Genomic DNA, 21,915 nt, shown 5'->3' on the forward strand with positions numbered 1-21,915 from the left:
AATATTTGAACGTATACACTCTACCCTACATCCCACACACAGGTGGCATGAAAAACACATCATACATTGCCTTGTTCGATGTTCAGTTTGAACACGTTTGATGCCCCAAAATGCAATGTGGGACATCGTTAAATTTATCTGTAGAAATATTAAATCAAACATATTGTTCAAGATAAAACAGAATTAGATCGTTTCAACCAAAGCAAATTTGAGAAAAAGTTATTACTGGTGATCTTTGTAGTACGTGAAGCCAACAAATGGCAGCTGGTTCCCCACAAAGGCTTTAGGCTGTGGGAAGGTCTCATCCGCGCTCTTGTCATTCTCGATCTCATCAAAGTTGCTCGTGTCTGTGTCAGATGATAGCTCCGGTACCACGGGAGCAGACGCTGTAGACAGCAGAAACAAGACAGGAGACGCATGAGGAAGTGGGCAAAAGAATTGAGTTGGCAAGGAAAATATTATTTGCATCCAAATTGTATAAAGTGGCCAAACTAAAAGGCGTATCACTTTAAACCATTGAGGCAAGATAATTAAATTAATTCCTTTGCTTGTCAGATACGTGACGTACAAATTACAAAGCTGATCCTGGGTTGAAAACACTAATTTTGCATGAGATGTCTTGCACTATGGCATTATGAGACTTACTCTCGCGGATGTTCTCCCAAGTCCACTGGTCATTCTTGAAAAAATCATGACACTTTATCTCCGCAAAGCCATTCTTGCCCAGCCGCACATCCCTAAATTAACAATCAAGAATGCAAGTAATTAACACAAAAGGATTCCACTCTCAAAATTTTGTACGAGACAAAACTGAAGACGAGCGCAAAGGTTGAATGACTTCACCATAATTACTTTTCCTCACTTATAATCTGAGCAGTTAAAGCAGCTGTGCTAACAAATCACATGTGAGGAACGTGAAAGCTTGCCTCTCTGTCAGGAAGGCGCAAATTAGGCTCTTAGCGTTCTTTGAGACGTCGAGGTCCACGGGAAATGTGAGCGACTTTTTGTGATCCATGATTTTTCCGTAGGTGCCGACCAGCGATTCTGCATAGAATGGGGTGTCGCCTGTGGAACACAACGATGGTCGAGGTCATGTTGAAAACAAAAAAGATGCAAAAAGCACAGCTTACAGCAATTCCTACAGGATTTTCCCAGTGTGGACTTGTCAGAATTGAAAGCAGATAAAATACATTTAATTAAAATGCTGTCACTAATGTAAGGGTAAAACAATGCTCCCAGTAACACTTTCATGAACATAGACAACACCAAATAGTGGAAAGAGTAGTCTGTAAGACAGAGGGTAAAGCAGGAACTCTTTGGCAAACAAAATAAACCAGTTGAGATAGTGATAGAATGAGGAGGATGACACGAAATAAACTGAGAGCGAGAATATTACGAAGTGAAGTTTAAAAAACAAAGGCTTAACGAGGAAAGCAAAAGTGGATGGATTGCCAGCAGAATTAATCAAGGCATTAGGAGAAAAGGAAGAGAGTTAACACTTATGGCAAAGGTCCATTACAATATATGTACACACACAAAACTGATGGCCCACCCTCAGTTAAGTATGAAGAACAGATTTAAAAATGGTTAATTTGGGTTAAAATAAAGATCTCATTATTATACTGAAGGTAAAGATTTTCCACACCAGCTTACCAACGAGCATTTCAAAGAGGAACACGCCAACAGACCACCAATCACACTCGCGGCCGTAGTAGCCCTGACCGCCCTGTGAGCGGAGCACCTCGGGCGAGATATAGTCCGGCGTGCCAACCGCGGTATCACAGCGCACCATGCCGTCCTGCACATACACAACACACCAGGCTGCTTAGTTAAACACAAGCTATGTGGCTGGGTGGTTGAGGGAGCAGGTGAAAAAAAACTATTTCAGAGAATTAAGCCGGCATCACTCAAGACTAAAGCGTGTTTTAGAAAGTGAAGCAAATTTGGTCTCCAGTGACTACATGAAGAAAAAAAAAATCCGTCGTATTAAATGTAGTGTTATACTTTATTTGGCTTATTCCAGTTCTATGTATTACAAATCATAGTATAATGAACACGCAATGAATACTATGCAATGCATATAAAAAGTGTACACCTTCCTCAAATAAAAATGGGTATTGAACCGACTTCAGATACAGTTCTGTGGTATCATTTTACAGCGCTTTTCTTACATGGTGATACAATGCTTGTTGTGGAACGTTTAGACAGTAAATGTCTTTCTCTCATTATACATGATGCCAATAGCACCACTGGAATATGATCTAGAAAAAATAATCACTGACGACCAATAAATCATCACTTGGAACACATTTTGACTATGCTGTGTAAAGTAAAAAAAGTCAGTCATGGCTTCTGCTTTAAGGAAAATTGAATAAAAAAATCAAATAGCTCTTACTGCATTGATCTCTATCTATCATGTGTGTCCCAGAATGTCCTACATAAGTTTGAAGCTTTGTTAATGATAAAAAAGAGACTCAAATCATGGGCAGGTGTCCCATCTTGGCACAAGTGACATCATGGGTATTACTCCCATACATTTTAATGTCAAAACAGTAACATAGGAAACGCTGAAACACCATTTTCTTTACTTTATTTTCATGAAGGAAGCCACAAACTTAAGGTTGACAGCCGAGAACAAACAGCCTAGATACATATGAAAAATAAAAGACCTCCACAGTTTGGTCTAGTTGTATATCCCCTTTAAACAATGCTTATCTCCATGATGGGCGTTAAACCACTGGTGGGAACTCCACATTCCAAGGGCTTGGGCCGGATTACCACTGGTGAAAACCCACATTTTATTCACCCTAGAGAGATGAAGTGTGCAGTTGGCTCCTATCTGCGATTTGATCAAATCTACATTCCGAGTATAAGTCAGTCACACTGTCATTGTCATCCAATTGATACAAGTTTATATCATTCGTAATGTATATAGACAAAAGTGCTCAATTGAACATACCTCTAATTCGTCATGCCAACAATTTCCAATAAAAACCATTGGAAATATAACGCTTGACATGTTCATTATCATGGCAAATTAAATAAGATAACTGCTGTTGCAGAAGTACGTAATAATGCACTGCAGGCCAAAAATGGGTATCTATCTCTCTCTGGAATTGATAACTTTAATGAGTTTGTGTAAAAACAATACACAAGTCAATACCCCTATACAAAGAATCGAGTTTTTATTGATGTGATTCAGTGGCAATGTTCCGTGAAATACAACAGACATTAAAAAGGTAATACAATCAGCAACAGTAAACTCTGTCAACAAGCTCAACTTACCAAAACCAGAAGGTTTCTGACAGTCACAATGCAACACTTGATGAATTCACGATAATATAACCACAAGTAAAAAATGCACATATAAAAACATGTGCAGTAATACACTCACTTTGTTTAACTTCATACACGTGCCGAAGTCTGCCAGCTTGAGGTGACCAGACTTATCCAACAGCATGTTGTCTGGCTTCACATCTCTGGACACATAGAACCCATGAAAATTAATCTCCATCAGAAGAATAATGACTAACATCCATAAACATTGTTAGCATAGTACATATTTACAAAACGGTACAGTGAGGCATCTGGCTAACATATAAGCTAGCAAAACCAGTTTCTTCAAATTCTGGAATGCACAGAACAGCCTTTAAAAAACACTTCTATAAGTATATTGTGCCCCTTCGAGATTCAGGTCATATGGACCTCACTACAGCTCACATATAACAATAAGTCACAGCTGCTGATGCGTGGCTTTCAATTTCTTTAAATGCTCAGGATGCAAGATGGATTGATTTTGTTCCCTGTAAGAACCCAAGGAATTGCTGCAGTGACTGCACTGTCCGTCAGATAGATGTGATATGCAGGTGGGCAGGATTTCAGTCGCTGCCAGTGTTCAGCGCTTCGATAAGATAAAGGTCAAGCTGCCATCTGACAGTAAAGAGGTTAGCAAAAGCACTGCAGCAATTCGTGGTCTAACATTATCTTTAGGACTGGCTGCTTTCTAATGCCTCACTCTACACCCACCCTCTATGCCAGTTCCATCTTTATTCAAATCATGTATGAGAAATGACAGAACTAGGGTCTGTGTGGGGAATGGGGCTCATATCAGGCAGGAGTGCAACTTCAACAAGGAAAAACCAGCATGTGCAGGGGATACACAATGCAGCTATGTTGCATAAGTTATGCATTTATGAACCAAAAGATTCCTGCACAAGGAAATGCTATCATTGAAAAAATTTAATTCAAAACAGGTTACATTAAAATTTGTTTAAGAAAATCCAAAATGTCAAAAATCAACTTATCAACAATTCCCTGTCAAGTTTAATATGACATGCAATGTAAGCGAAACGCATGACTCATGATGTTGCTATGTATGCCACTTAATCAACTATGTCACTTCATCAACACATTTTTTTCATGAAAGAGGCCTATATGTGCACCATGATTACTTGTACCACTGAAAGACACACATTTCCGCCCACCACTGCTATTCATCAAAACCAGATTAAAGGGTAAAATGAACAACAGGGCAACCTTGCAGTATTTCCCCCAAAGAAACCCAACAATTTACCGTGAAAATAACAGCCCTCACGATGCTAGAATCAAAACTGACCACTCGGGGCACGTCCCAATCAAAATGAGAGTTTTCGAGATTGAGGATGAGGCAGCTTCATGACCAGAGTCAAGTACGGATAAAATCCTGCATTAAGTCCTCTGCAGCTGCTTCACTGGGTGATGAGTTCCACTTCATGGCGCAAGTGGAGAGTAGGGGGGGGAGGACGCTGGCAACACGATTGCCCACACTGCACCCACCCCCTTTCTTACCGGTGGATGTAACCCATGGTGTGGATGGCTTCGACGGCCAGCACCACCTCAGCTGTGTAGAATCGAGCCCACTTTTCGGGGACATCGTAGTTGCTCATCAGGTTGACGAGGTCCCCACCTGGCATGTACTCCATCACCATGTACAGGTAGCGATCGTCTTGAAACGAGTAGAAGAGCTGCAGTGCACATGCGACAGATGTCATGAGTGTACAATCAAAGCAACAAGCTCTCCTAAAATAATAAAAACCTGGCATGTAACAAAGATCTCTCCCGTTGATTTGGATGACATTATTAAATTTCGCAATTCAATACATGCAAAAATCATAGGTTACTGACTGCTAGACACACGCTTAAATCAAGGTATCATGAATACAACAATCAATATTAATTAAGGAATCATTACAAACATACAAAATAGAATCGCCAAAAAAACATGATATAAGATATGATATGAGTGTGCCATTATGATGCGCTTGGTCATAAAAAACGAGATTTATTCGCTCTCATTAACGAAGCTCCAAACTTATGTTTGGCAGTCCAGGACACACAACCAATTTAAGCATCTACAGTAATTATTGTTTATTGGGTTACATCTTCCTTTTAGAGAACTGTTTTTTCAGTCTCTGGGGGTATGAGCAAAGCGGAGCGTGAATAATGAAATGACTGTTCCAGTTCAAAAGTGATCATCAGGACTGAATGAGGGAGGAGTGATTGCATTAACACTTTAAAAGTCAGAGGCATGTTATTTAGGTTGGTGTAACTCGGAGGTAATATACGATTTGCCATGAAGATGCACTGATCACATAATCACATTTAAACAATGGGTTCTAAGATTAAAAGAATAAAACATAATTGTGATTTCACATTTTAAGTTTAAATTGTCCATAAATTGAGGACACTGTAATAATAATGACCATCAGCAATCGCGTGGAAAAATAAAATCAGTAAAACATAGGGGGGATATGGGCGAGGGCTCAAAAACAAAATGACTTGCATTGAAACACACTGACCTCACATCTTATCGGTTATGTACATGTTCTAATTAAGCCAAACAAAAGCTGTTATTCATGTGAACAAGGGGCACAGCGCTCGGTGGACTCCCAAAAAGTACCGTTAAGACTGTACCCAAAAACATCGGCCTAAGAGCTCACTACGAATAGCAAGAAGGGGTGAATCAATATACCATGTACTGTGAAACACATGAAGGCCGATTGGCCACAATTTTAACTAAATAATTCCTACAACAATCAATGCAGCATTACAAAAGGAAAAAACTGCTGCCGTACGTAGTATGAATGTGATGGCAATCGTACGTGACTGGCCTTAAGCACACATATACAGCAAACACTGCTCGCAGATCGTGAAAAATATTTGGGTGCAATATAATTTTGCAGTTACAAAGGCTTTACAAACAAATTGTGCATGCGTATTCTATTTTTATCAACCGCAGTAATAACACACTTTCAAAAGCAGCAGTGCACGTGAAAAACTATAAGAGCTACAAACTCGCAATGTACCTGCACAATCCAGGGACTGTTTGCAAAAGCCATAATGTCCCTCTCTTCCCAGAAGAAGGCTGAGTCAGAGCGCTTGATCATCTCTAGTTTATTGAGCAGCTTCATGGCATACACACTCTTAGTCACCTTGTGACGCACCTGCGAAACACAAATAAAGGAAATAAGAAAATATAATTTATTTGCACATCAACTATTAGTATCTCTGAATATACACTTTTCCCAAACTGGACAGGAATGCATTTTTTGTATAAATATTAAAAACACAAACATAAATATTGTAAATTTTGATTTAAAGCTTTCGTGACTGCAGGGATTCATATTCTTGGTTCTTTCGGTAAGGTCACGTAGAAGGGAAACAATAAAATAATAAAAATATATATTTTATTGTCTTATATTTTTATTATTTTATTGTTTCCCTTCTACGTGACTTTACCGAAAGAACTATGAATATAAATATTGTACTTTATTCATTAAAGTGCCCTGCAGCACAAGTGCACTTCAAAAGACTATGTTATAGCTAAATCTAGTTTCTTTGTAACCGTGATGATCAGAGGAGGCTGTGACTGACAACGATATTGAGGTTGTAAGCACAAAACAATTAATTTAAGTATCCATGAGAATTATCTTTCGGTGTAATGCCTACCTGTCCCCCCAAAAATGGGTCAGGAGACAATGTTCTTTCTCTTCAAACATGATATGTTTGCAGAGGAGGGATATTCGAGATGTTGGTCTTTATAACAGGAAAACGTTTATTAAACATCATCATTGCAACCAAAAAAGTTTACTAAAATGTTCTCTCTAGTAGGTTAAACAGAATCTCCTTGTTGGCTATAGAGGGTATTATAAGGGCGTAGTTGGCACACCCAATGGAGCCATTTGTACTGTTTCCTTTTGGGGGAAATAGCGTGGAAATTACGCAATATAAACGCCATGTGTTTTCCCATATTGAAATACACCTCACTTAACAGTGAACTAACTCAACCTAATATAATAAGGATGTATATAACTTGTTCGACGTGAACCCAATGGCACCAGCATAATCACAATATAAATATTACATTTCAATTGTGTCATTTTATATTGAATATAAATGTACCATCTCAGCCAGTGCCATTTCAGTGTAAGCTGCCCTTCATAGGATGTTTTGCTTTAATGGTGTCATCAATATAAAAAATGGAAATGTTAACAGAAATATAAACATCTTGGGAATACAAATAACAGGTATTCAATATCCAATAAGAGAGCAGCATTCATTTCACCACACCAAGCAATAAATAGCTCACCCTTTATCTAATGAACTATCAGACTTTGGCATAACACCTTAAATTGCAAATCAAAGAAATGTTTTGCCTTCCGGTGCAAGTTGAAGCTATATACATTTCATAAAACAATAATATTGGAAGTGATTAATTAATTGCGCATTGTTTAGTCATGCATAATACTTAGAACATCTGATTTCAACTGATGAATCTTGACATCACCAATGTTAAGCCAAGGATGACAGCAGAAATGTAACGTTTTACCCAAGTCATACAGTCTGCAAAAATGGGCAGGATAGGTCAAAGAAAGCACACAATTAATTAAGTACAATTTGCAGGAAGCATGCCAGGCTTGACTCTGCATGTAAGCGATGAAGCCTGGACTCCTTACCAGCTGTACCTCCCCGAACGCGCCTCTCCCAATCACCTTCACAGAGTCATAGTCATCAGCCCGCATTCGGAGGTCTCGCACTTTCCCCACTGCCTCCCCATCTGTATGGAGAATGAGACGATGGGATAAAGCCGCAAAATCATTTTGTTTACAATTCAGTGTGGTGGTGCATACCTGTAATTTTGCATTTTGGAGACAGGTTTGAAGGATCACGCAAGTTTGTGGAACTCCCAAAATACGCTGAGATGCAAGGTGGCCAGGAAATAGCAGTTCTCCAAGTGAAGTTGTTCGTGAGCACATTTGTGCAGGCCCTTGTTCTCCCTTCATATACACATGGGTTGTCTCTGTATTACTCAAGATCTCTTCCCATATATAAAATGCTATCTTGAATTGACCAAGAATTTCAATGTAGGCCCCTTATAAAAAGTCTTAAAACACAATGAGGGTTTTCTGTATGATTAACATTCTTACATTAGTGCATTTAAGACGAAGTCTATGAAATCTCTAACACATTTGAGCATTCGCACACTCATGCCACTAAGGTTTTGAGACATGAAATTGAATGATTCATGCTTATTTATAGGGTGGAAAAAGTTTAACCCTGATGTTCCACATCAATGAAATTGTGTGAATTAAAAAAACATGCTATTGAAAGGACAGGAGGTGGCTCTTCAGTTGTGTATGGGGCCAATGCATCATGGATTCCTAGTTTTCCAAATGGCCAATAGCAAGTGTGCCAATGTCTAATACTACTTTAGAATCTCACGTTTAAGCTTACCGAGAGCAATAATAATTATATCATTTCTAGATATGCACCATTAATTTCCATTTGCCATTTCGTGCACCGTGAGGGCAAATACAATATAATATTAAAACACTTATCACCAACGTGGCTAGTTGTTGCTGCAGGAATCACTGCAACGAGCTGGCAATGCTGAGACTCCAAATCAGAAACGAGGGAGCCTCTCATATTTAAAACAGATTCAGAATTGGAGCCCATTGACAGTTTAGCCTAGTTACCAACAAACACAAAATAAATCTCATCAGATTACACTTGTCTTTTCATTTAATTTGCAAACTTCTAGCCCTATGGATGAAAAAAAGTGTTGAATGGCAATGCACAAAACTGACAACTCTATAGCAGGGCATTTTAAGGGATCTCAGAAGTAGAACTGTGAAATCACGTTCCATGGGCAGTCTTTTCACATAGGGAAGTGTATTTGCTCTGCGAGACATACAAGTTAACATATCTTCATCTCATGACATGTCGACAGCACAATTGATAAGCAAAATACTTGTGCAAAGATAGCATTTTGCAGGTCTATGAAGTACCTTCACCAGGTGAAACCCAGCCATGCTTAGAAGTGTTTGAATGGTTGGCTCTACCTAGATAATACATGGCATGGGGATCAACCGTACACTGATAATGTTCATAAGCACCTTTCACCAGATCCATAAGATGTTTAAAGATACTGAAGGACAGGTACTTTTTAAGCAGTTGTTGATACAAATGCATTACATGTCTTTTCCTCTTCTTTAATTTGCCTATGAGAACCTATTCCCTCATGCCTCTTCCTATATCCTACGATAGCTTATTGTTCTCCATACTGTCACCTATTATAATACCTGTGCAGATTATTTACAGTGCTGCTTTAACAGGGAGAAAGTTGAGAACTCTGTGGGTGCTACCCAGGGCTATAAGCATCTATTTTTACATAATTTCTAATCATTTTTGCATGACCTGGCAACACCCATAGCAATAAACTGAGATATTTACTGCCAAAGCCCAACCAGTAGAGGGGAAGACAAAGCAGGAGTTGTTCTTTAAATTACATACAGCACAGCCCTGCCGATGCTGTGTATATTAACGCCAATAGGTTTAGTCTCGGTGTCTCAAAGGTATTCAGAATACAGTATTGCAAGATGCTGCCTTATAATTGGATTCCATCTAGGCACATTGGGCAGCAACATAAGAGGTCACCAAGGTTATTGTTGAATTTCCATAATCTTGTGCAAAGTGGTCAATCCTGCCTGTTGGTAACATTACTATATAGATATCTGTAACCAGGAGGCCAATCACCCTAACATTTATTGAGAAAATTAACAAAATGATCCAATTTGTGGAATTCTGGTTAATGTCTCAAGTAAAAGTGGTGCACTCGGTTTGGATCGAAGCCTTGTATTGTTCTCTATCTATGCGAGTGAAAAACGAAGGATAGTAGTGAAGGGAGCTGAATCTTCAGTTCTCTAGGACCTGAAAAAATATTGGGCAAACCCAAGGATGAAGCCAAATCACTTACCCTGAATAAACTCTATAAAACATGTGGAGGCCATCATTGCTTTAAGCTTTCTCACCCTTGTGTCTTACATGATTTTACTAAGAACAGTGCTTGATGTAATAAATTCTGTAAATCACAGGTTTCCATCAGCTCAAACAGGGAGTTGGCAACAGTGCCTTAACAACAATGGTAAATCTCATGGTGCCACCATCGAGACCAAAGACATAACCAGGCTTGCCTCTTGGGCTAAATCCTCACTGCACCCTCTAAGCTGGTGACAGGAATACCATTCCGATAAAATACATTTTATTAAACCAAGTCTCCATCTAAACCAGAATAACCACAAATTCATGGTATATATGGAATTATTCACCCAAATCTCTATCAGCTTTATCTGAGAGTGGTTGGGTGTTCCCCTCTAGCACCTCTGGGTGCCCCAGCAAAACCTATGCTACCAATGGCATATGTGCCAAGGGGCCTGCAAAAGCCCAATTTAAAGGCCCCTAGCAGAATGGCACAACACTACAACTATTTCTGTAACATTAGAAAAAAGACAAATGAACAGAACTTGTGAACTGTCGTGAGTAAATATTTCCAAAGGTGGCCTGTTCTTTCGCAGTAAAGCCAATCTCCTGACCACCCTCGTTTGAAAGTCCCAAAGTTCTGCCCGAGGGACCTCCCAATTTAACCAAAGTTCTTCCACAGAAAATTATTCTTCTAAAAATCCAAGATACGTTTCTGTTTCGTAAGTCAGATCCTGCTTAATCATTCTCCATACCCAAAGTGTACACAACTCCCGAAGAAGAATGCCAATAACGGTCATCCGATCTCTTTTCCTTTTCCTGAGAGGAAAGCCACCCATCTGCCCATTGATGCCCGTGCACCTCTGCTCTTTAAGGGAGGATCCAGCAAGTGGCACGGCAACATGTTGTGTTGCAGCATCAAACGGGCAAAGGACACATGTCTACATCACTCAAGATAGTCCCACAAGAGGCAGGTTCTTATTTCAAAATTCCAAAAAAAGAATATCTATAAGTAAATATTATCGGTGAAGGCAGGTGGGTAGTACAGAGAAAAAAACAACAGTGTACGGTCAAGTTCTGCCCCCCTTTACAGGTACTGAAGGGCACCCAGCTAGCCAGTAAAAGCACAACTTTGTGAAACTGGGAGTCACCCAGGGAAGATACATGTTGCCGCTGTGAATGCTGCCAGGATATTACAAAAATGGCACAACATTGAAAAAATATACAATAAAATACAAAAAACCATAACCCTTAATTATATAAATATGTATGTTCTTATAACATAAAAAGTGCAGTCATAGCAAAATTACGCTGCTGGTAAATACATGAGACACTTACATCGTTGCAAGAAACTCTCCACATTCTTATTCTTTCGGAGTGCTGGAAAGTCCAAATCAAGCACGAGCGCATAGAGTCCATCCTGGAGAATATAGACATCAATCAGCATTATGATTTACAGCCCAGATAGGTCATTCTTATTAAGGGCTACATCAAGGCCTATATATGAAATTAAACTACAAGTCACATACTTGAGAATGTTTGCACATGCAAAAACGCATGTTTGTCCTCCAATTTCATTTTAAGTAGTTTTTTTCAGACGATCATTCAATAAAAAAATGCACAATGTATTGAGATTAAAGGTCACAATGACATAGAACTTTGCTCTTGCAATGTTCGTACAAATTATGTCTTCCAATGCCCATACACCTCATCCTTTGTACAATAACAATGAGAAAAATATGGCTGTCTTTCATGCTTTACGATTTAAAAACATACACCATTGGTAAAAATGGATATTTCTCTTCTATTATACTAATATTTCAACTCATGCACAAAATCCAGTCATGTGTAAATGAGAGATATGAATGGCACTGATGAAGTGTCTTGAATGAAAATGTCAAAATGACAAGTTGTAAAAAAAACACACTTATGCATTGTGACCCCAAAAAGGTTCATGTAACAGGCAGCAATGTACAGTTAAAGAAAAAAAGAGGTCAGACCAGTTTTGGCATTATATGAAAAAGTGCCACTAACCATACAACGGGGACAGAAATTTTGTTTTGGACATATACCATGTGGCAACTGAAGCCATTTGTTTTCAACAAACAGAGCCCCACATAAACCTGTCATGACATCATTCCCTGCTACCATTATTGTAGTGGCCTGGGCCTGGTGTATTTATTTATAGCTATCGAATCATCACCGCCTGCCACCACACTCCCTCACTGCTAAGTGAAGGCCCAGCTGCGTCAGGAACAAACTTGCACTTCAACAACATCAAATGTTACCCAATACGTGGATATTTAAGCTAGGAATTTCTTAATGAAAAACTGTTGACACCTATGTATTTACCACGAGTAACAAGACAAGTGCTGCAAACACCCACTGTTTCGCCATATTTTTATACAAAAAAATACTTTAAAACAAGAAACACAAGACACCAACATAATTTCTGAACAGATCTTTCAGCAAGTATATTACAATATATATGTTTATACTTGTGTAAATGGCCTATTTTTGTGTATATTGTCTATTTACACAACGCATAGCTTTCTAATACAATCGGACCATTATTCAGGTAACTTCATTGAGAATACACCAATTGAGTTTTGGATTTCAACACCCTGGAATATAGCGCATAGTGTTGTGCTGTAAACAGGACTCTGCCTTGTTTGATACTGGCAGCATGGTGAAAAGCCCTTTTCACGTGAGATGGTGCAAAATGGAAGAACGAGTGACCACGCATAAATCCCTCTGGGTGGGGGTCATCCATTCATTAACTGGCTTCGTGAGGAGGCATTTCCAGCCTGTGTGAAAAACACCGCGTGTTGGTCAGCTGAGAGAAATAGCAGCCATGCAGCACAGGGTGCTTGGTTACGTGGCCACTAAAACAAAACACAGAGAAAAAAACCATGACCGAAATGATCATTTAGAAAAGTGAAAGGCAGCTGGGCACTGAAAAGGGACCATTGCTGGATATACTCTACTGATAATCATGGACGTTTTTATCACCGCACCTCTGATTAACACTGTTGGCTACTTACGGTGTGCGAAATAATTTCAACAACTTCGAACATAACATACATCAGCGATAGTGACATTCCATGAAAGGTCAATTATTTGGTTGTCTGATTATATACATGATACATTGTAAGTGTTTAGCACAAGACTTAAAAGCAAATTAGACCTCAAGGTTGACTGCTGCCATGTGAGTGAAATCAATCAATCTCCACGTCATAGTCTTTGAGGGCCCAAATGAAATGGGGTGGATAACTGGTGCAGCAGGGGTTAGTGCACTAGGCTATAAACCCAATAGCCCAAATTTTATCTGAATCACAGCTAACAACATTAGTGAGTGATGTGTAATAAAACTAGAATCCACTAACCTGCACAAGCAGCATTATCAAGTATGATCAAACATCCAGCAGTGAATGGGCAAATATGACATAACATTACTACTGCAAAAAAAAATATATGTTTACAGCTGTGTCAGGTAATCATGCAAAACGTTAACTAAATAGCTCTTCTGGAATATCATGACAAAAATCATTCACACAATCACAACCATTTATATGTATAAAACACAGTTAAAGTAGTGCCTTATTTTTTGGTACTTTTGGTAAAGTCACGTGGATAGAAAAATAAAAATAAAGGTAATCAAAAACACTGATGTAGCCTGGTTCTTAATCGGAGTGAGTGCACTGGCAATATCTAATATGGACTGTGGCCTGGTTATTAAGTTTGTTGAGTGTACTGGCAGTCTATAATGTAGACTGTAGCAATGGTTATTAAGCTGGGTGAGTGTACTGGCAGTCATTGATGTAGACTATAGTCTGAATTTTAAGCTGGTGAGCGTATTGGCAATCTATAGTGTAGACTGTAGCAATGGTTAGTGCCTTATGTGCGTGTATTTAATCACAAAAAAGCTCAATCAATCCACAATAAAGGTTGCTAGACAATCAATTCCGTAAAACATTTCTGAATTAAAAACAGATAGAACATGGTTTTCAATTCAAAAACACATTCCATGTGCAGAAAAAAAAGTAAATAACATGTTTACTTGGATAAACCAATTCCCAAGGGACCAAGCAGAATAATTGGGAAAAAAATAATGTCAAATTAACATAAATTCGACATGTAAGTTTTCTGACACCCACAGGGCACTATTAGGCTGGTAAAGTTACATCAGAATCCCCAATGAGGTCATTAAAAAAAACATAAATTCCATTGCTAACCATCCCTCAGCAAGCAATCACCGTGCCACCGTTTGTACAATGACCTCAGCCAGCCAGGAAGTCAAAACAGGCCATGACTCAGGGGAAACAAACAATACCCCAAAAGCTGCCTTCTAAAGCCCTGGCCATGATTCGGTCTGAGCTCTTTCATTATTTCAACTCTCATTCCAATATAGCGCATAGTTGAATCCCCTGCTGTTTAGGTGAGATAAGACAGCACGCCAACATGCAAGATGATGCTAGTAAACAAATATGAAGAGAATGTGGGCTGCTGCTAAAACATAGCACAGATATCAAACATTTTTAAAATAGCAAGGTAACACAACCCAAGTTTCACAATGTACCAGATTTTTGCCCAAAACTTTTAAACATGCTAAATTAGTCACAATAACGTTCCTATCGAACAACAGAGCTACAATGTTTTCCCAAAAATGGACACCGTTTTCTTGTATTCAACAGACATGCTGTTTAGGTTCTGTCTAATTATATATTTTTTAAAATGCAACAAAATTAGAACAGTGACCGATTAGAATGTCGATTCATTTCAGGATAGTGACTCCTCAGCGAGGGAGTGCATCATCTGACACCACCCACCAATGGACAAAATATACTTAATTGAAATCAATAATTTCAACAGCAGAAAGTAACATTAATAACTGAGATGGAATGCCTGAATCGTAGCTGGTTTGTGTTTAACAGAGGGTACTCATTGTGGGTAGGTTTAAATGGAATGCTTGCAACACCTGCATGAATGCACTTTAAACAGAGGCAATGAAGCGCTGGATGCACTTCAACCCGAATCAAATTTAATATCTCCTGTTTTGACTGTTTAAGAGTTATGATAAATTGCCTTGGTGTGATAAATTCGCGCAGTCTTTCATTGCTTGACATTTTTTCCACCAACATAACATTTTGTTTTTAAAAGGTGTAGTCTAGTAATTCTTAAAAGTTAGATAAAGAAAACAGTGTTTCAAGTACAATATATTAAACCAAAATGTCAAATTTGCAATACAATGGTTTTGCAATGCCAAGTGTGTGGTACACAAATTCAGCATAAATATATTACACATGATCAAACTTTCATCACCCATGACCTATCCACTACGAGATGAAGGCATGCCTACACCGATGTCATCTTTCATGGTGTTGTAATGCACCTTGTTCCTGCACATGAAATGGCCATTACTCCATCTCCGCTGTGGTCACCCTCTTAGGATTGTGCTCTCTTTTGGCTGCCATTCCTTCACCACATTAGTCCATTGGCCATTGTTCTTTCTAGCCATGTGTCCTTCACAAGCCAAATTCCTTTCCTTAAGAGTCAATATAACGCATCTAATTTGCTTTTGTTCTCTGAAAAATGTATTCCTATCGGTCGTGATTTTAATTCTCAAAATGCATCTCTTCATGCTTCTTTGCTTAATATTAATATTTTGCTCTACTTTCTTTGACAGTGTTTATGTTCCGATTGAATGGCATAGCCCTGTAATATGCGAAGTTGGGCTCAAGATAAATATTGGCAACAAAAAGTAATGTACAAGAAATGTTCTAAACAAACAAATTTTTGTGGAGGGACAATACTGCCAAACACAACAAGAGTACATAAGCCACACTACAACATGGTCTGCAAAAGTATATGTACGTTTATATACAGTGGCATTTATGACACAGTGTTGAAGAGTAAAACATGCACACTTATCTACAGTGTACACTGCAAAAAAATACAAATCTAAAAACTCAATGATGAAGACTGGCAAAAATATGTTTTTGTCATTACACCTGTATCTGATAATCCAATTTCCAAATACTAAAGTACCATGAAAAATACTTTTATACTGTTCTTATCACTGCCAGCAGAATGGAACTTTTTATTCCCAACAGGTAAATATTGTCTTCCTTTACATTCAGTTACTTAACAAACGGCACCAAGATAATACACGTGCGTAGAAAGTGTAGCTTTGAATTTCCATTAGGCAGGAATTTGACAAGTGTACCGTAAATGAAAGTAATTTATTTTTGTAAATCAGCTTGTGTGCAACTAAAAAGTGATTTTTATATAGAATTTGTACTGCACATGTTCATGCCAGACTGCTTGGCCTTTAGCACCTTTTAAAAATTACAAAATAAAAAATCATCAAAACACCTGGGTTGTAAACATATCCAATAAAAAGTCAAATATATAAAATTCCAAGAGACATCTGTCACAGGACAGCACAGGCTGCTGCCTAAAACTTATATTTGAGAGAGCAATGGATGAGGTTTGGGAGCTGCTCTACTCGACATCATTGCTATTTATAACAACTTCCTGTTAATGACGTCGGGTCCCGCGCGTTGGCCTGAAAATACCGCACCATACACAGACATGATTGTGAACGGCTCCACAAAGAAAAAATCCAAAATAATGATACACGATTAGCTACCATTTTTTCCAGGTGTACGTACATATATGTGTAATAGACAGCAGATATGCCACCAGAAGGTACGTCGGTTGCAGCCGGCTAACAATCACATGCGCATGATTATTTAAAACATATTTTTAGCTGCCCCGTGTACCGGTTTACTGCCATTTGATGGCTGCCACCATGGCATAATTAAACCTTGTAAAATATAGTAACGCAGCTGTTTAAAAAAGCTTATTACAAATATGTTTTTAACAATACATTTTTACCACCCACAAGTTGCTTTTAAAAACTGGATTTATGCTGTAAATAAAACTACTTTATTTGGGACACGTTTCCACAAACACACAAATGACAAGGCGTGGATGAAATGTTTAGGTCACCTTGCCATTGATCTGTCATATTGCCTAAACACTATTTTTTCTACAATGTGTTTATGAAATAAAATAGCACAATATATTGGTTGTGTAAGGCAATTTTACGTATCATTTTGAATTTTAAAACTTTTCAACCCGCTTTCAGTTTAAAATTCGTATTTTATACGTTTATCTTTACACCGCTTTAATACCGGGCTCCTTAAGGTGCAGTAAAGTACGGTTGACTACGGTACGTTGAGTCAGTGTGCCCTCGAAGGACCAGGGACGTGCCACAAATAACTGAGACACCCGACTGCCACAAAACAACTGTACCGCAGGCTGCTGCACATTTCACACGTCTGTACACTCAAAAAGCCCAGCTTACATAGCTGCACAAAATAAACAAAGCTACCAAAATCAACATCTCCACAAGCTTTATTTAAATACACACGTACCTACCAACATACTGAAAGGAATGCATAATATATGAATACTGTACATAATTTATTAATACATTTACAAGTTGGATCATGCCTTGACAGTCACACCAGGTAATAATGCGAGATGAAACACAGCAGAATAAGCTAACTGTATGCCACATTACCTACTTAATAAACAAAACTGTTTATCAGTCCACAAGGTGCAATAAAATTTCCCCTCTCCGCACCACACGTACATTTAATCCACAACAGTTTTTTTTCCAGCAGCACTGTGCCACAGCCACCGGATTGCAAACGTAACCCAATAATGTGCACAAGGGAGAGAGATAATTAGGCGGCATGGGCTGCAGGCGTGTGTGTGTGAGCCTCTCTCACCAGCAGACACTCCGCGTGGAGCTCGGAACGTCGGTTCAGGATCAGCCCCTGCAGCACTCGGCACCGCTCCTCCATCCTCTCTATCGACATGGCGGAGACGCCCGTCAAATCAAACCTCCGCCAATGTCTCAACTTACTCAGAGAGCAAGTCCTGCTGCTGTTATTACCTGAAAAGGCAAGCACGGCAAAGAAGAGTTTACGAATGTATGTTAAAAGTATAGAATACAAATACTCCCGCGACTTAGGACTTAGGTAAACGTGGATTATCTTTTAGAGAGCAGACTCAGAAAACACGGTTGTGTGAGCCACTGCTCTGAAGCCAGAGGGGTTCAGGACACCCTCTGCCACTGCACCTACTAACATACTATTTTAGAAACAGACGTAATAAATTCATTGTATAACAGTGACTGTGTCATCCAGTTCTTTCCCGTGTGTTCCAGGAATACATTGAGGGCACGGAGTATGAACATGGATGTAAGATCATCAGACGGACCATGTGGCTCAAGTAAAAAAACAGCCGGTCTGATTGAACAGGAAATTCAGGGAAGTCCTTTGGTAATCTAGAATTGAAGTTTTCGTGACTGCAGGGATCCATACTCTTTGGTTCTTTCGGTAAAGTCACGTAGGTATAAAATAAAATAAATCACGAAGTTTCGGGCGCAACACAATCGTCCGTCATCAGGTGGGACAACCACAGCAAGAAACAATTGCTGAAGTGGGGGTAATGATATACAGTTATATCACAACAACAAAACAAGTCATGCACAACAAAAATGTGCGTTTGCGGAAGCTGGTATGAGTCTGTTTAATGTGATGATTACACGTGCTAGTTTAAAGGCACAGTAGTAAAATTAGTGGTAGGATATATTATATAGGGTATTATTATACATAATATTAAAGATTATGTATTATTATTCTGGAATGTGGCATTGCATAACCCCCAGGGGTGGCAACAGTGCAGTGAAGCCTTCATCCATCAGTGAACAGAGAACAGCTGATAATGATCATGTGAATCATTAGGATTCTAATTTTTCTAATACCACAGCTTTCAAAGTTTCAAGATACTATACATTGACTAAATCACCCAGAATGTCCCTGACCTTGTCATTGCTTGGACGGGTGACCACCGTACACAGACAAGCTGTCATAGGTATGTGTGGATACATGTGGTAGGCAGATGAGGGGAGTGTGGATAAATACATGTTTATGCTGAGCTTGTATGCTTCCTGTATTCACCAAACTGCATTGACCAGCGTGGTGAAGAATCGCAGTGGAATGACAAAAAGTGCTCTCCATGAGCAATAGAATAAACGAACTATCGCTTCATTAGTTATTACAAATGTATTACTGTCATGATTGATTTATTACTATGAGTATGATGAATGGGTAAAATATAAGCCAGCGTTATAGCACAAATACAAAAGTATGAACATGACGCAATTTCATTCTAAGCGGACTTAAGATAAAAGTTATTATACAGTACGGTATACAACATATTTAACCAGTGTTATATTAACTGACAAGTACTATGAATATTATATACAAGTGTTCTATACTGTTATTCTTATGTAATAACATAGAGCATTTATAAGTACCACTTTATAAATAGTGTGCTATTAATAGTCGTTAACCCATGTGCTACCCATGTGCTACCCATGGACAGAAAAAGTTTGACAGGACCGTTATATATAAGCATTGGTGCTGTATAATTTAGCCATAATTGTAGGTAAACACAATGTTATGCCACCAATATTAGTGGTATAAAATTGTGGTTATAGTGAACACTCTCACTCCACGCGAACAGTTATAGTTTTTAACCTCTTCGTTGAAAACGAACTGCACTTAACCCTTTAAAATTTACATGAAAACAAATGATAACTCTTATTAACTAGTTCTGTACTGTATTATTAAATAACTGATATATAACGAGACAAGAATGTTGCGTGTTCGTTAACAAATTAACTACGCGTCACATCAGAGCATTACCGTTTTAGATTACCGAAGCGTAATTAGAAAATATAATCAACGAGCATTAAACAATTAAGTGTTAAATAATGTTCCTATTATAATAAGCAATCTTTTATTGTTGGTTAACTCGTTCCTTGCACGCTGACGTCCCATGACAACAACACTGTACAGTGGTTATCTCATTAAACGTACCGCTGTATTTAACCGCAACTGGATTATTGAACGTCTTATACTTTTCAACACGTATTTAAAAACTCATACGTTTACATTTGTATTAATAACTATTATCAATTAACAATTATGTTGCCGCAACAACTATTGACGAAACGTTTTCCCCTCAGCTCATTTTAACAATAACACATCGACACGGTGCTCGCACAACACGTACGTTATAACACACTTAACCACTAACCAAAATAACCTTAACATATAAACAAATATTAATAACAAATAGCATGTGTGTTAAAGTTATCGCGGGGCCTCACGCACTTACCAAACAGACGCCGAGGACGCGCAACAACGCCGGCAACTTTTCTCGTCGCTTTATAAGAACACAATCTCCCGCGAACTTTGCTCTTTGCTGCGTCCGTGACAATATAACGTGGAGGGGCGAGCTGGGTGCCCGGCAATTAAATGTTTTACGACGAAAAATCGCCGCGAAAAAGTTTCCTCACGAGAGGGGCGACCACTCAACCCGGGCCCAGCGCCATAGCAGCGGAACATGGCCGCGCGTCCCGGCGTGCACCGCGCCGCGCCACCCCCCACCCCCGGGGGGTTCTGGTGCAGCAGGAGCCCTGCCTGCTGCACCACCTGCTGGGCAGTGTTGACATTGAGGGTGGTGGTGTAACGCGAGGTCTGGTGCAGCAGGCATCACCTGCTGGGCAGTGTTGACATTGATGAGGGTGGTGGTGTAACGCGAGGTCTGGTGGTGCAGCAGGCAGGGCACCTGATGCACCACCTGCTGGGCAGTGTTGACATTGAGGGTGGAACACGAGGTCTGGTGCAGCAGGCATCACCTGCTGGGCAGTGTTGACATTGAGGGTGGAACACGAGGTCTGGTGGTGCAGCAGGCAGGGCACCTGATGCACCACCTGCTGGGCAGTGTTGACATTGAGGGTGGAACACGAGGTCTGGTGCAGCAGGTATCACCTGCTGGGCAGTGTTGACATTGAGGGTGGAACACGAGGTCTGGTGCAGCAGGAGTCCTGCCTGATGCACCACCTGCTGGGCAGTGTTGACATTGATGAGGGTGGTGGTGGAACACGAGGTCTTGTGCAGCAGGATGTGCAGCAGGAGCCCTGCCTGGTGCACCACCTGCTGGGCAGTGTTGACATTCAGGGTGGAACACGAGGTCTGGTGCAGCAGGAGTCCTGCCTGCTGCACCACCTGCTGGGCAGTGTTGACATTGAGGGTGTAACACGAGGTCTGGTGCAACAGGATTTGCAGCAGGAGTCTTGCCTGCTCCACAACCTGCTGGGCAGTGTTGACATTGAGGGTGGAACACGAGGTCTAGTGCAGCAGGAGCCCTGCCTGGTGCACCACCTGCTGGGCAGTGTTGACATTGAGGGTGGAACACGAGGTCTGGTGCAGCAGGCATCACCTGCTGGGCAGTGTTGACATTGAGGGTGGAACACGAGGTCTGGTGCAGCAGGCATCACCTGCTGGGCAGTGTTGACATTGAGAGTGGAACACGAGGTCTGGTGCAGCAGGCATCACCTGCTGGGCAGTGTTGACATTGAGGGTGGAACACGAGGTCTGGTGCAGCAGGAGTCTTGCCTGATGCACCACCTGCTGGGCAGTGTTGACATTGAGGGTGGAACACGAGGTCTGGTGCAGCAGGAGGTGCAGC

The 21,915-nt window shown here is 39.9% G+C and overlaps 1 protein-coding gene across 8 annotated transcripts in view; it reads right to left on the reverse strand.

The window, feature by feature from the left end:
• The window catches only part of LOC133344150 (rho-associated protein kinase 2-like), a 59,464-nt gene extending 38,650 nt beyond the window's left edge, over window positions 1–20,814 (reverse strand). For all 8 annotated transcript variants that reach the window (XM_061554145.1, XM_061554146.1, XM_061554152.1 and 5 more), the window contains exons 1-11: window positions 20,560–20,814; window positions 18,099–18,265; window positions 11,635–11,716; window positions 7,995–8,095; window positions 6,345–6,482; window positions 4,828–5,003; window positions 3,395–3,479; window positions 1,654–1,798; window positions 927–1,065; window positions 646–737; window positions 227–386 (exon numbers count right to left, since the gene is read on the reverse strand). In XM_061554145.1, coding sequence (XP_061410129.1) covers window positions 227–386; window positions 646–737; window positions 927–1,065; window positions 1,654–1,798; window positions 3,395–3,479; window positions 4,828–5,003; window positions 6,345–6,482; window positions 7,995–8,095; window positions 11,635–11,716; window positions 18,099–18,188 — 1,208 coding nt within the window. In that variant the 5' untranslated portion in view covers window positions 18,189–18,265; window positions 20,560–20,814. The remainder of the gene's footprint in view (window positions 1–226; window positions 387–645; window positions 738–926; window positions 1,066–1,653; window positions 1,799–3,394; window positions 3,480–4,827; window positions 5,004–6,344; window positions 6,483–7,994; window positions 8,096–11,634; window positions 11,717–18,098; window positions 18,266–20,559) is intronic.
• Between the last annotated feature and the right edge of the window lie 1,101 nt (window positions 20,815–21,915).

The sequence above is a fragment of the Lethenteron reissneri genome, chromosome 19 (genome assembly GCF_015708825.2).
Source record: "Lethenteron reissneri isolate LAM-NWPU_2019-01 chromosome 19, ASM1570882v1, whole genome shotgun sequence".
NCBI lineage: Eukaryota > Metazoa > Chordata > Hyperoartia > Petromyzontiformes > Petromyzontidae > Lethenteron > Lethenteron reissneri.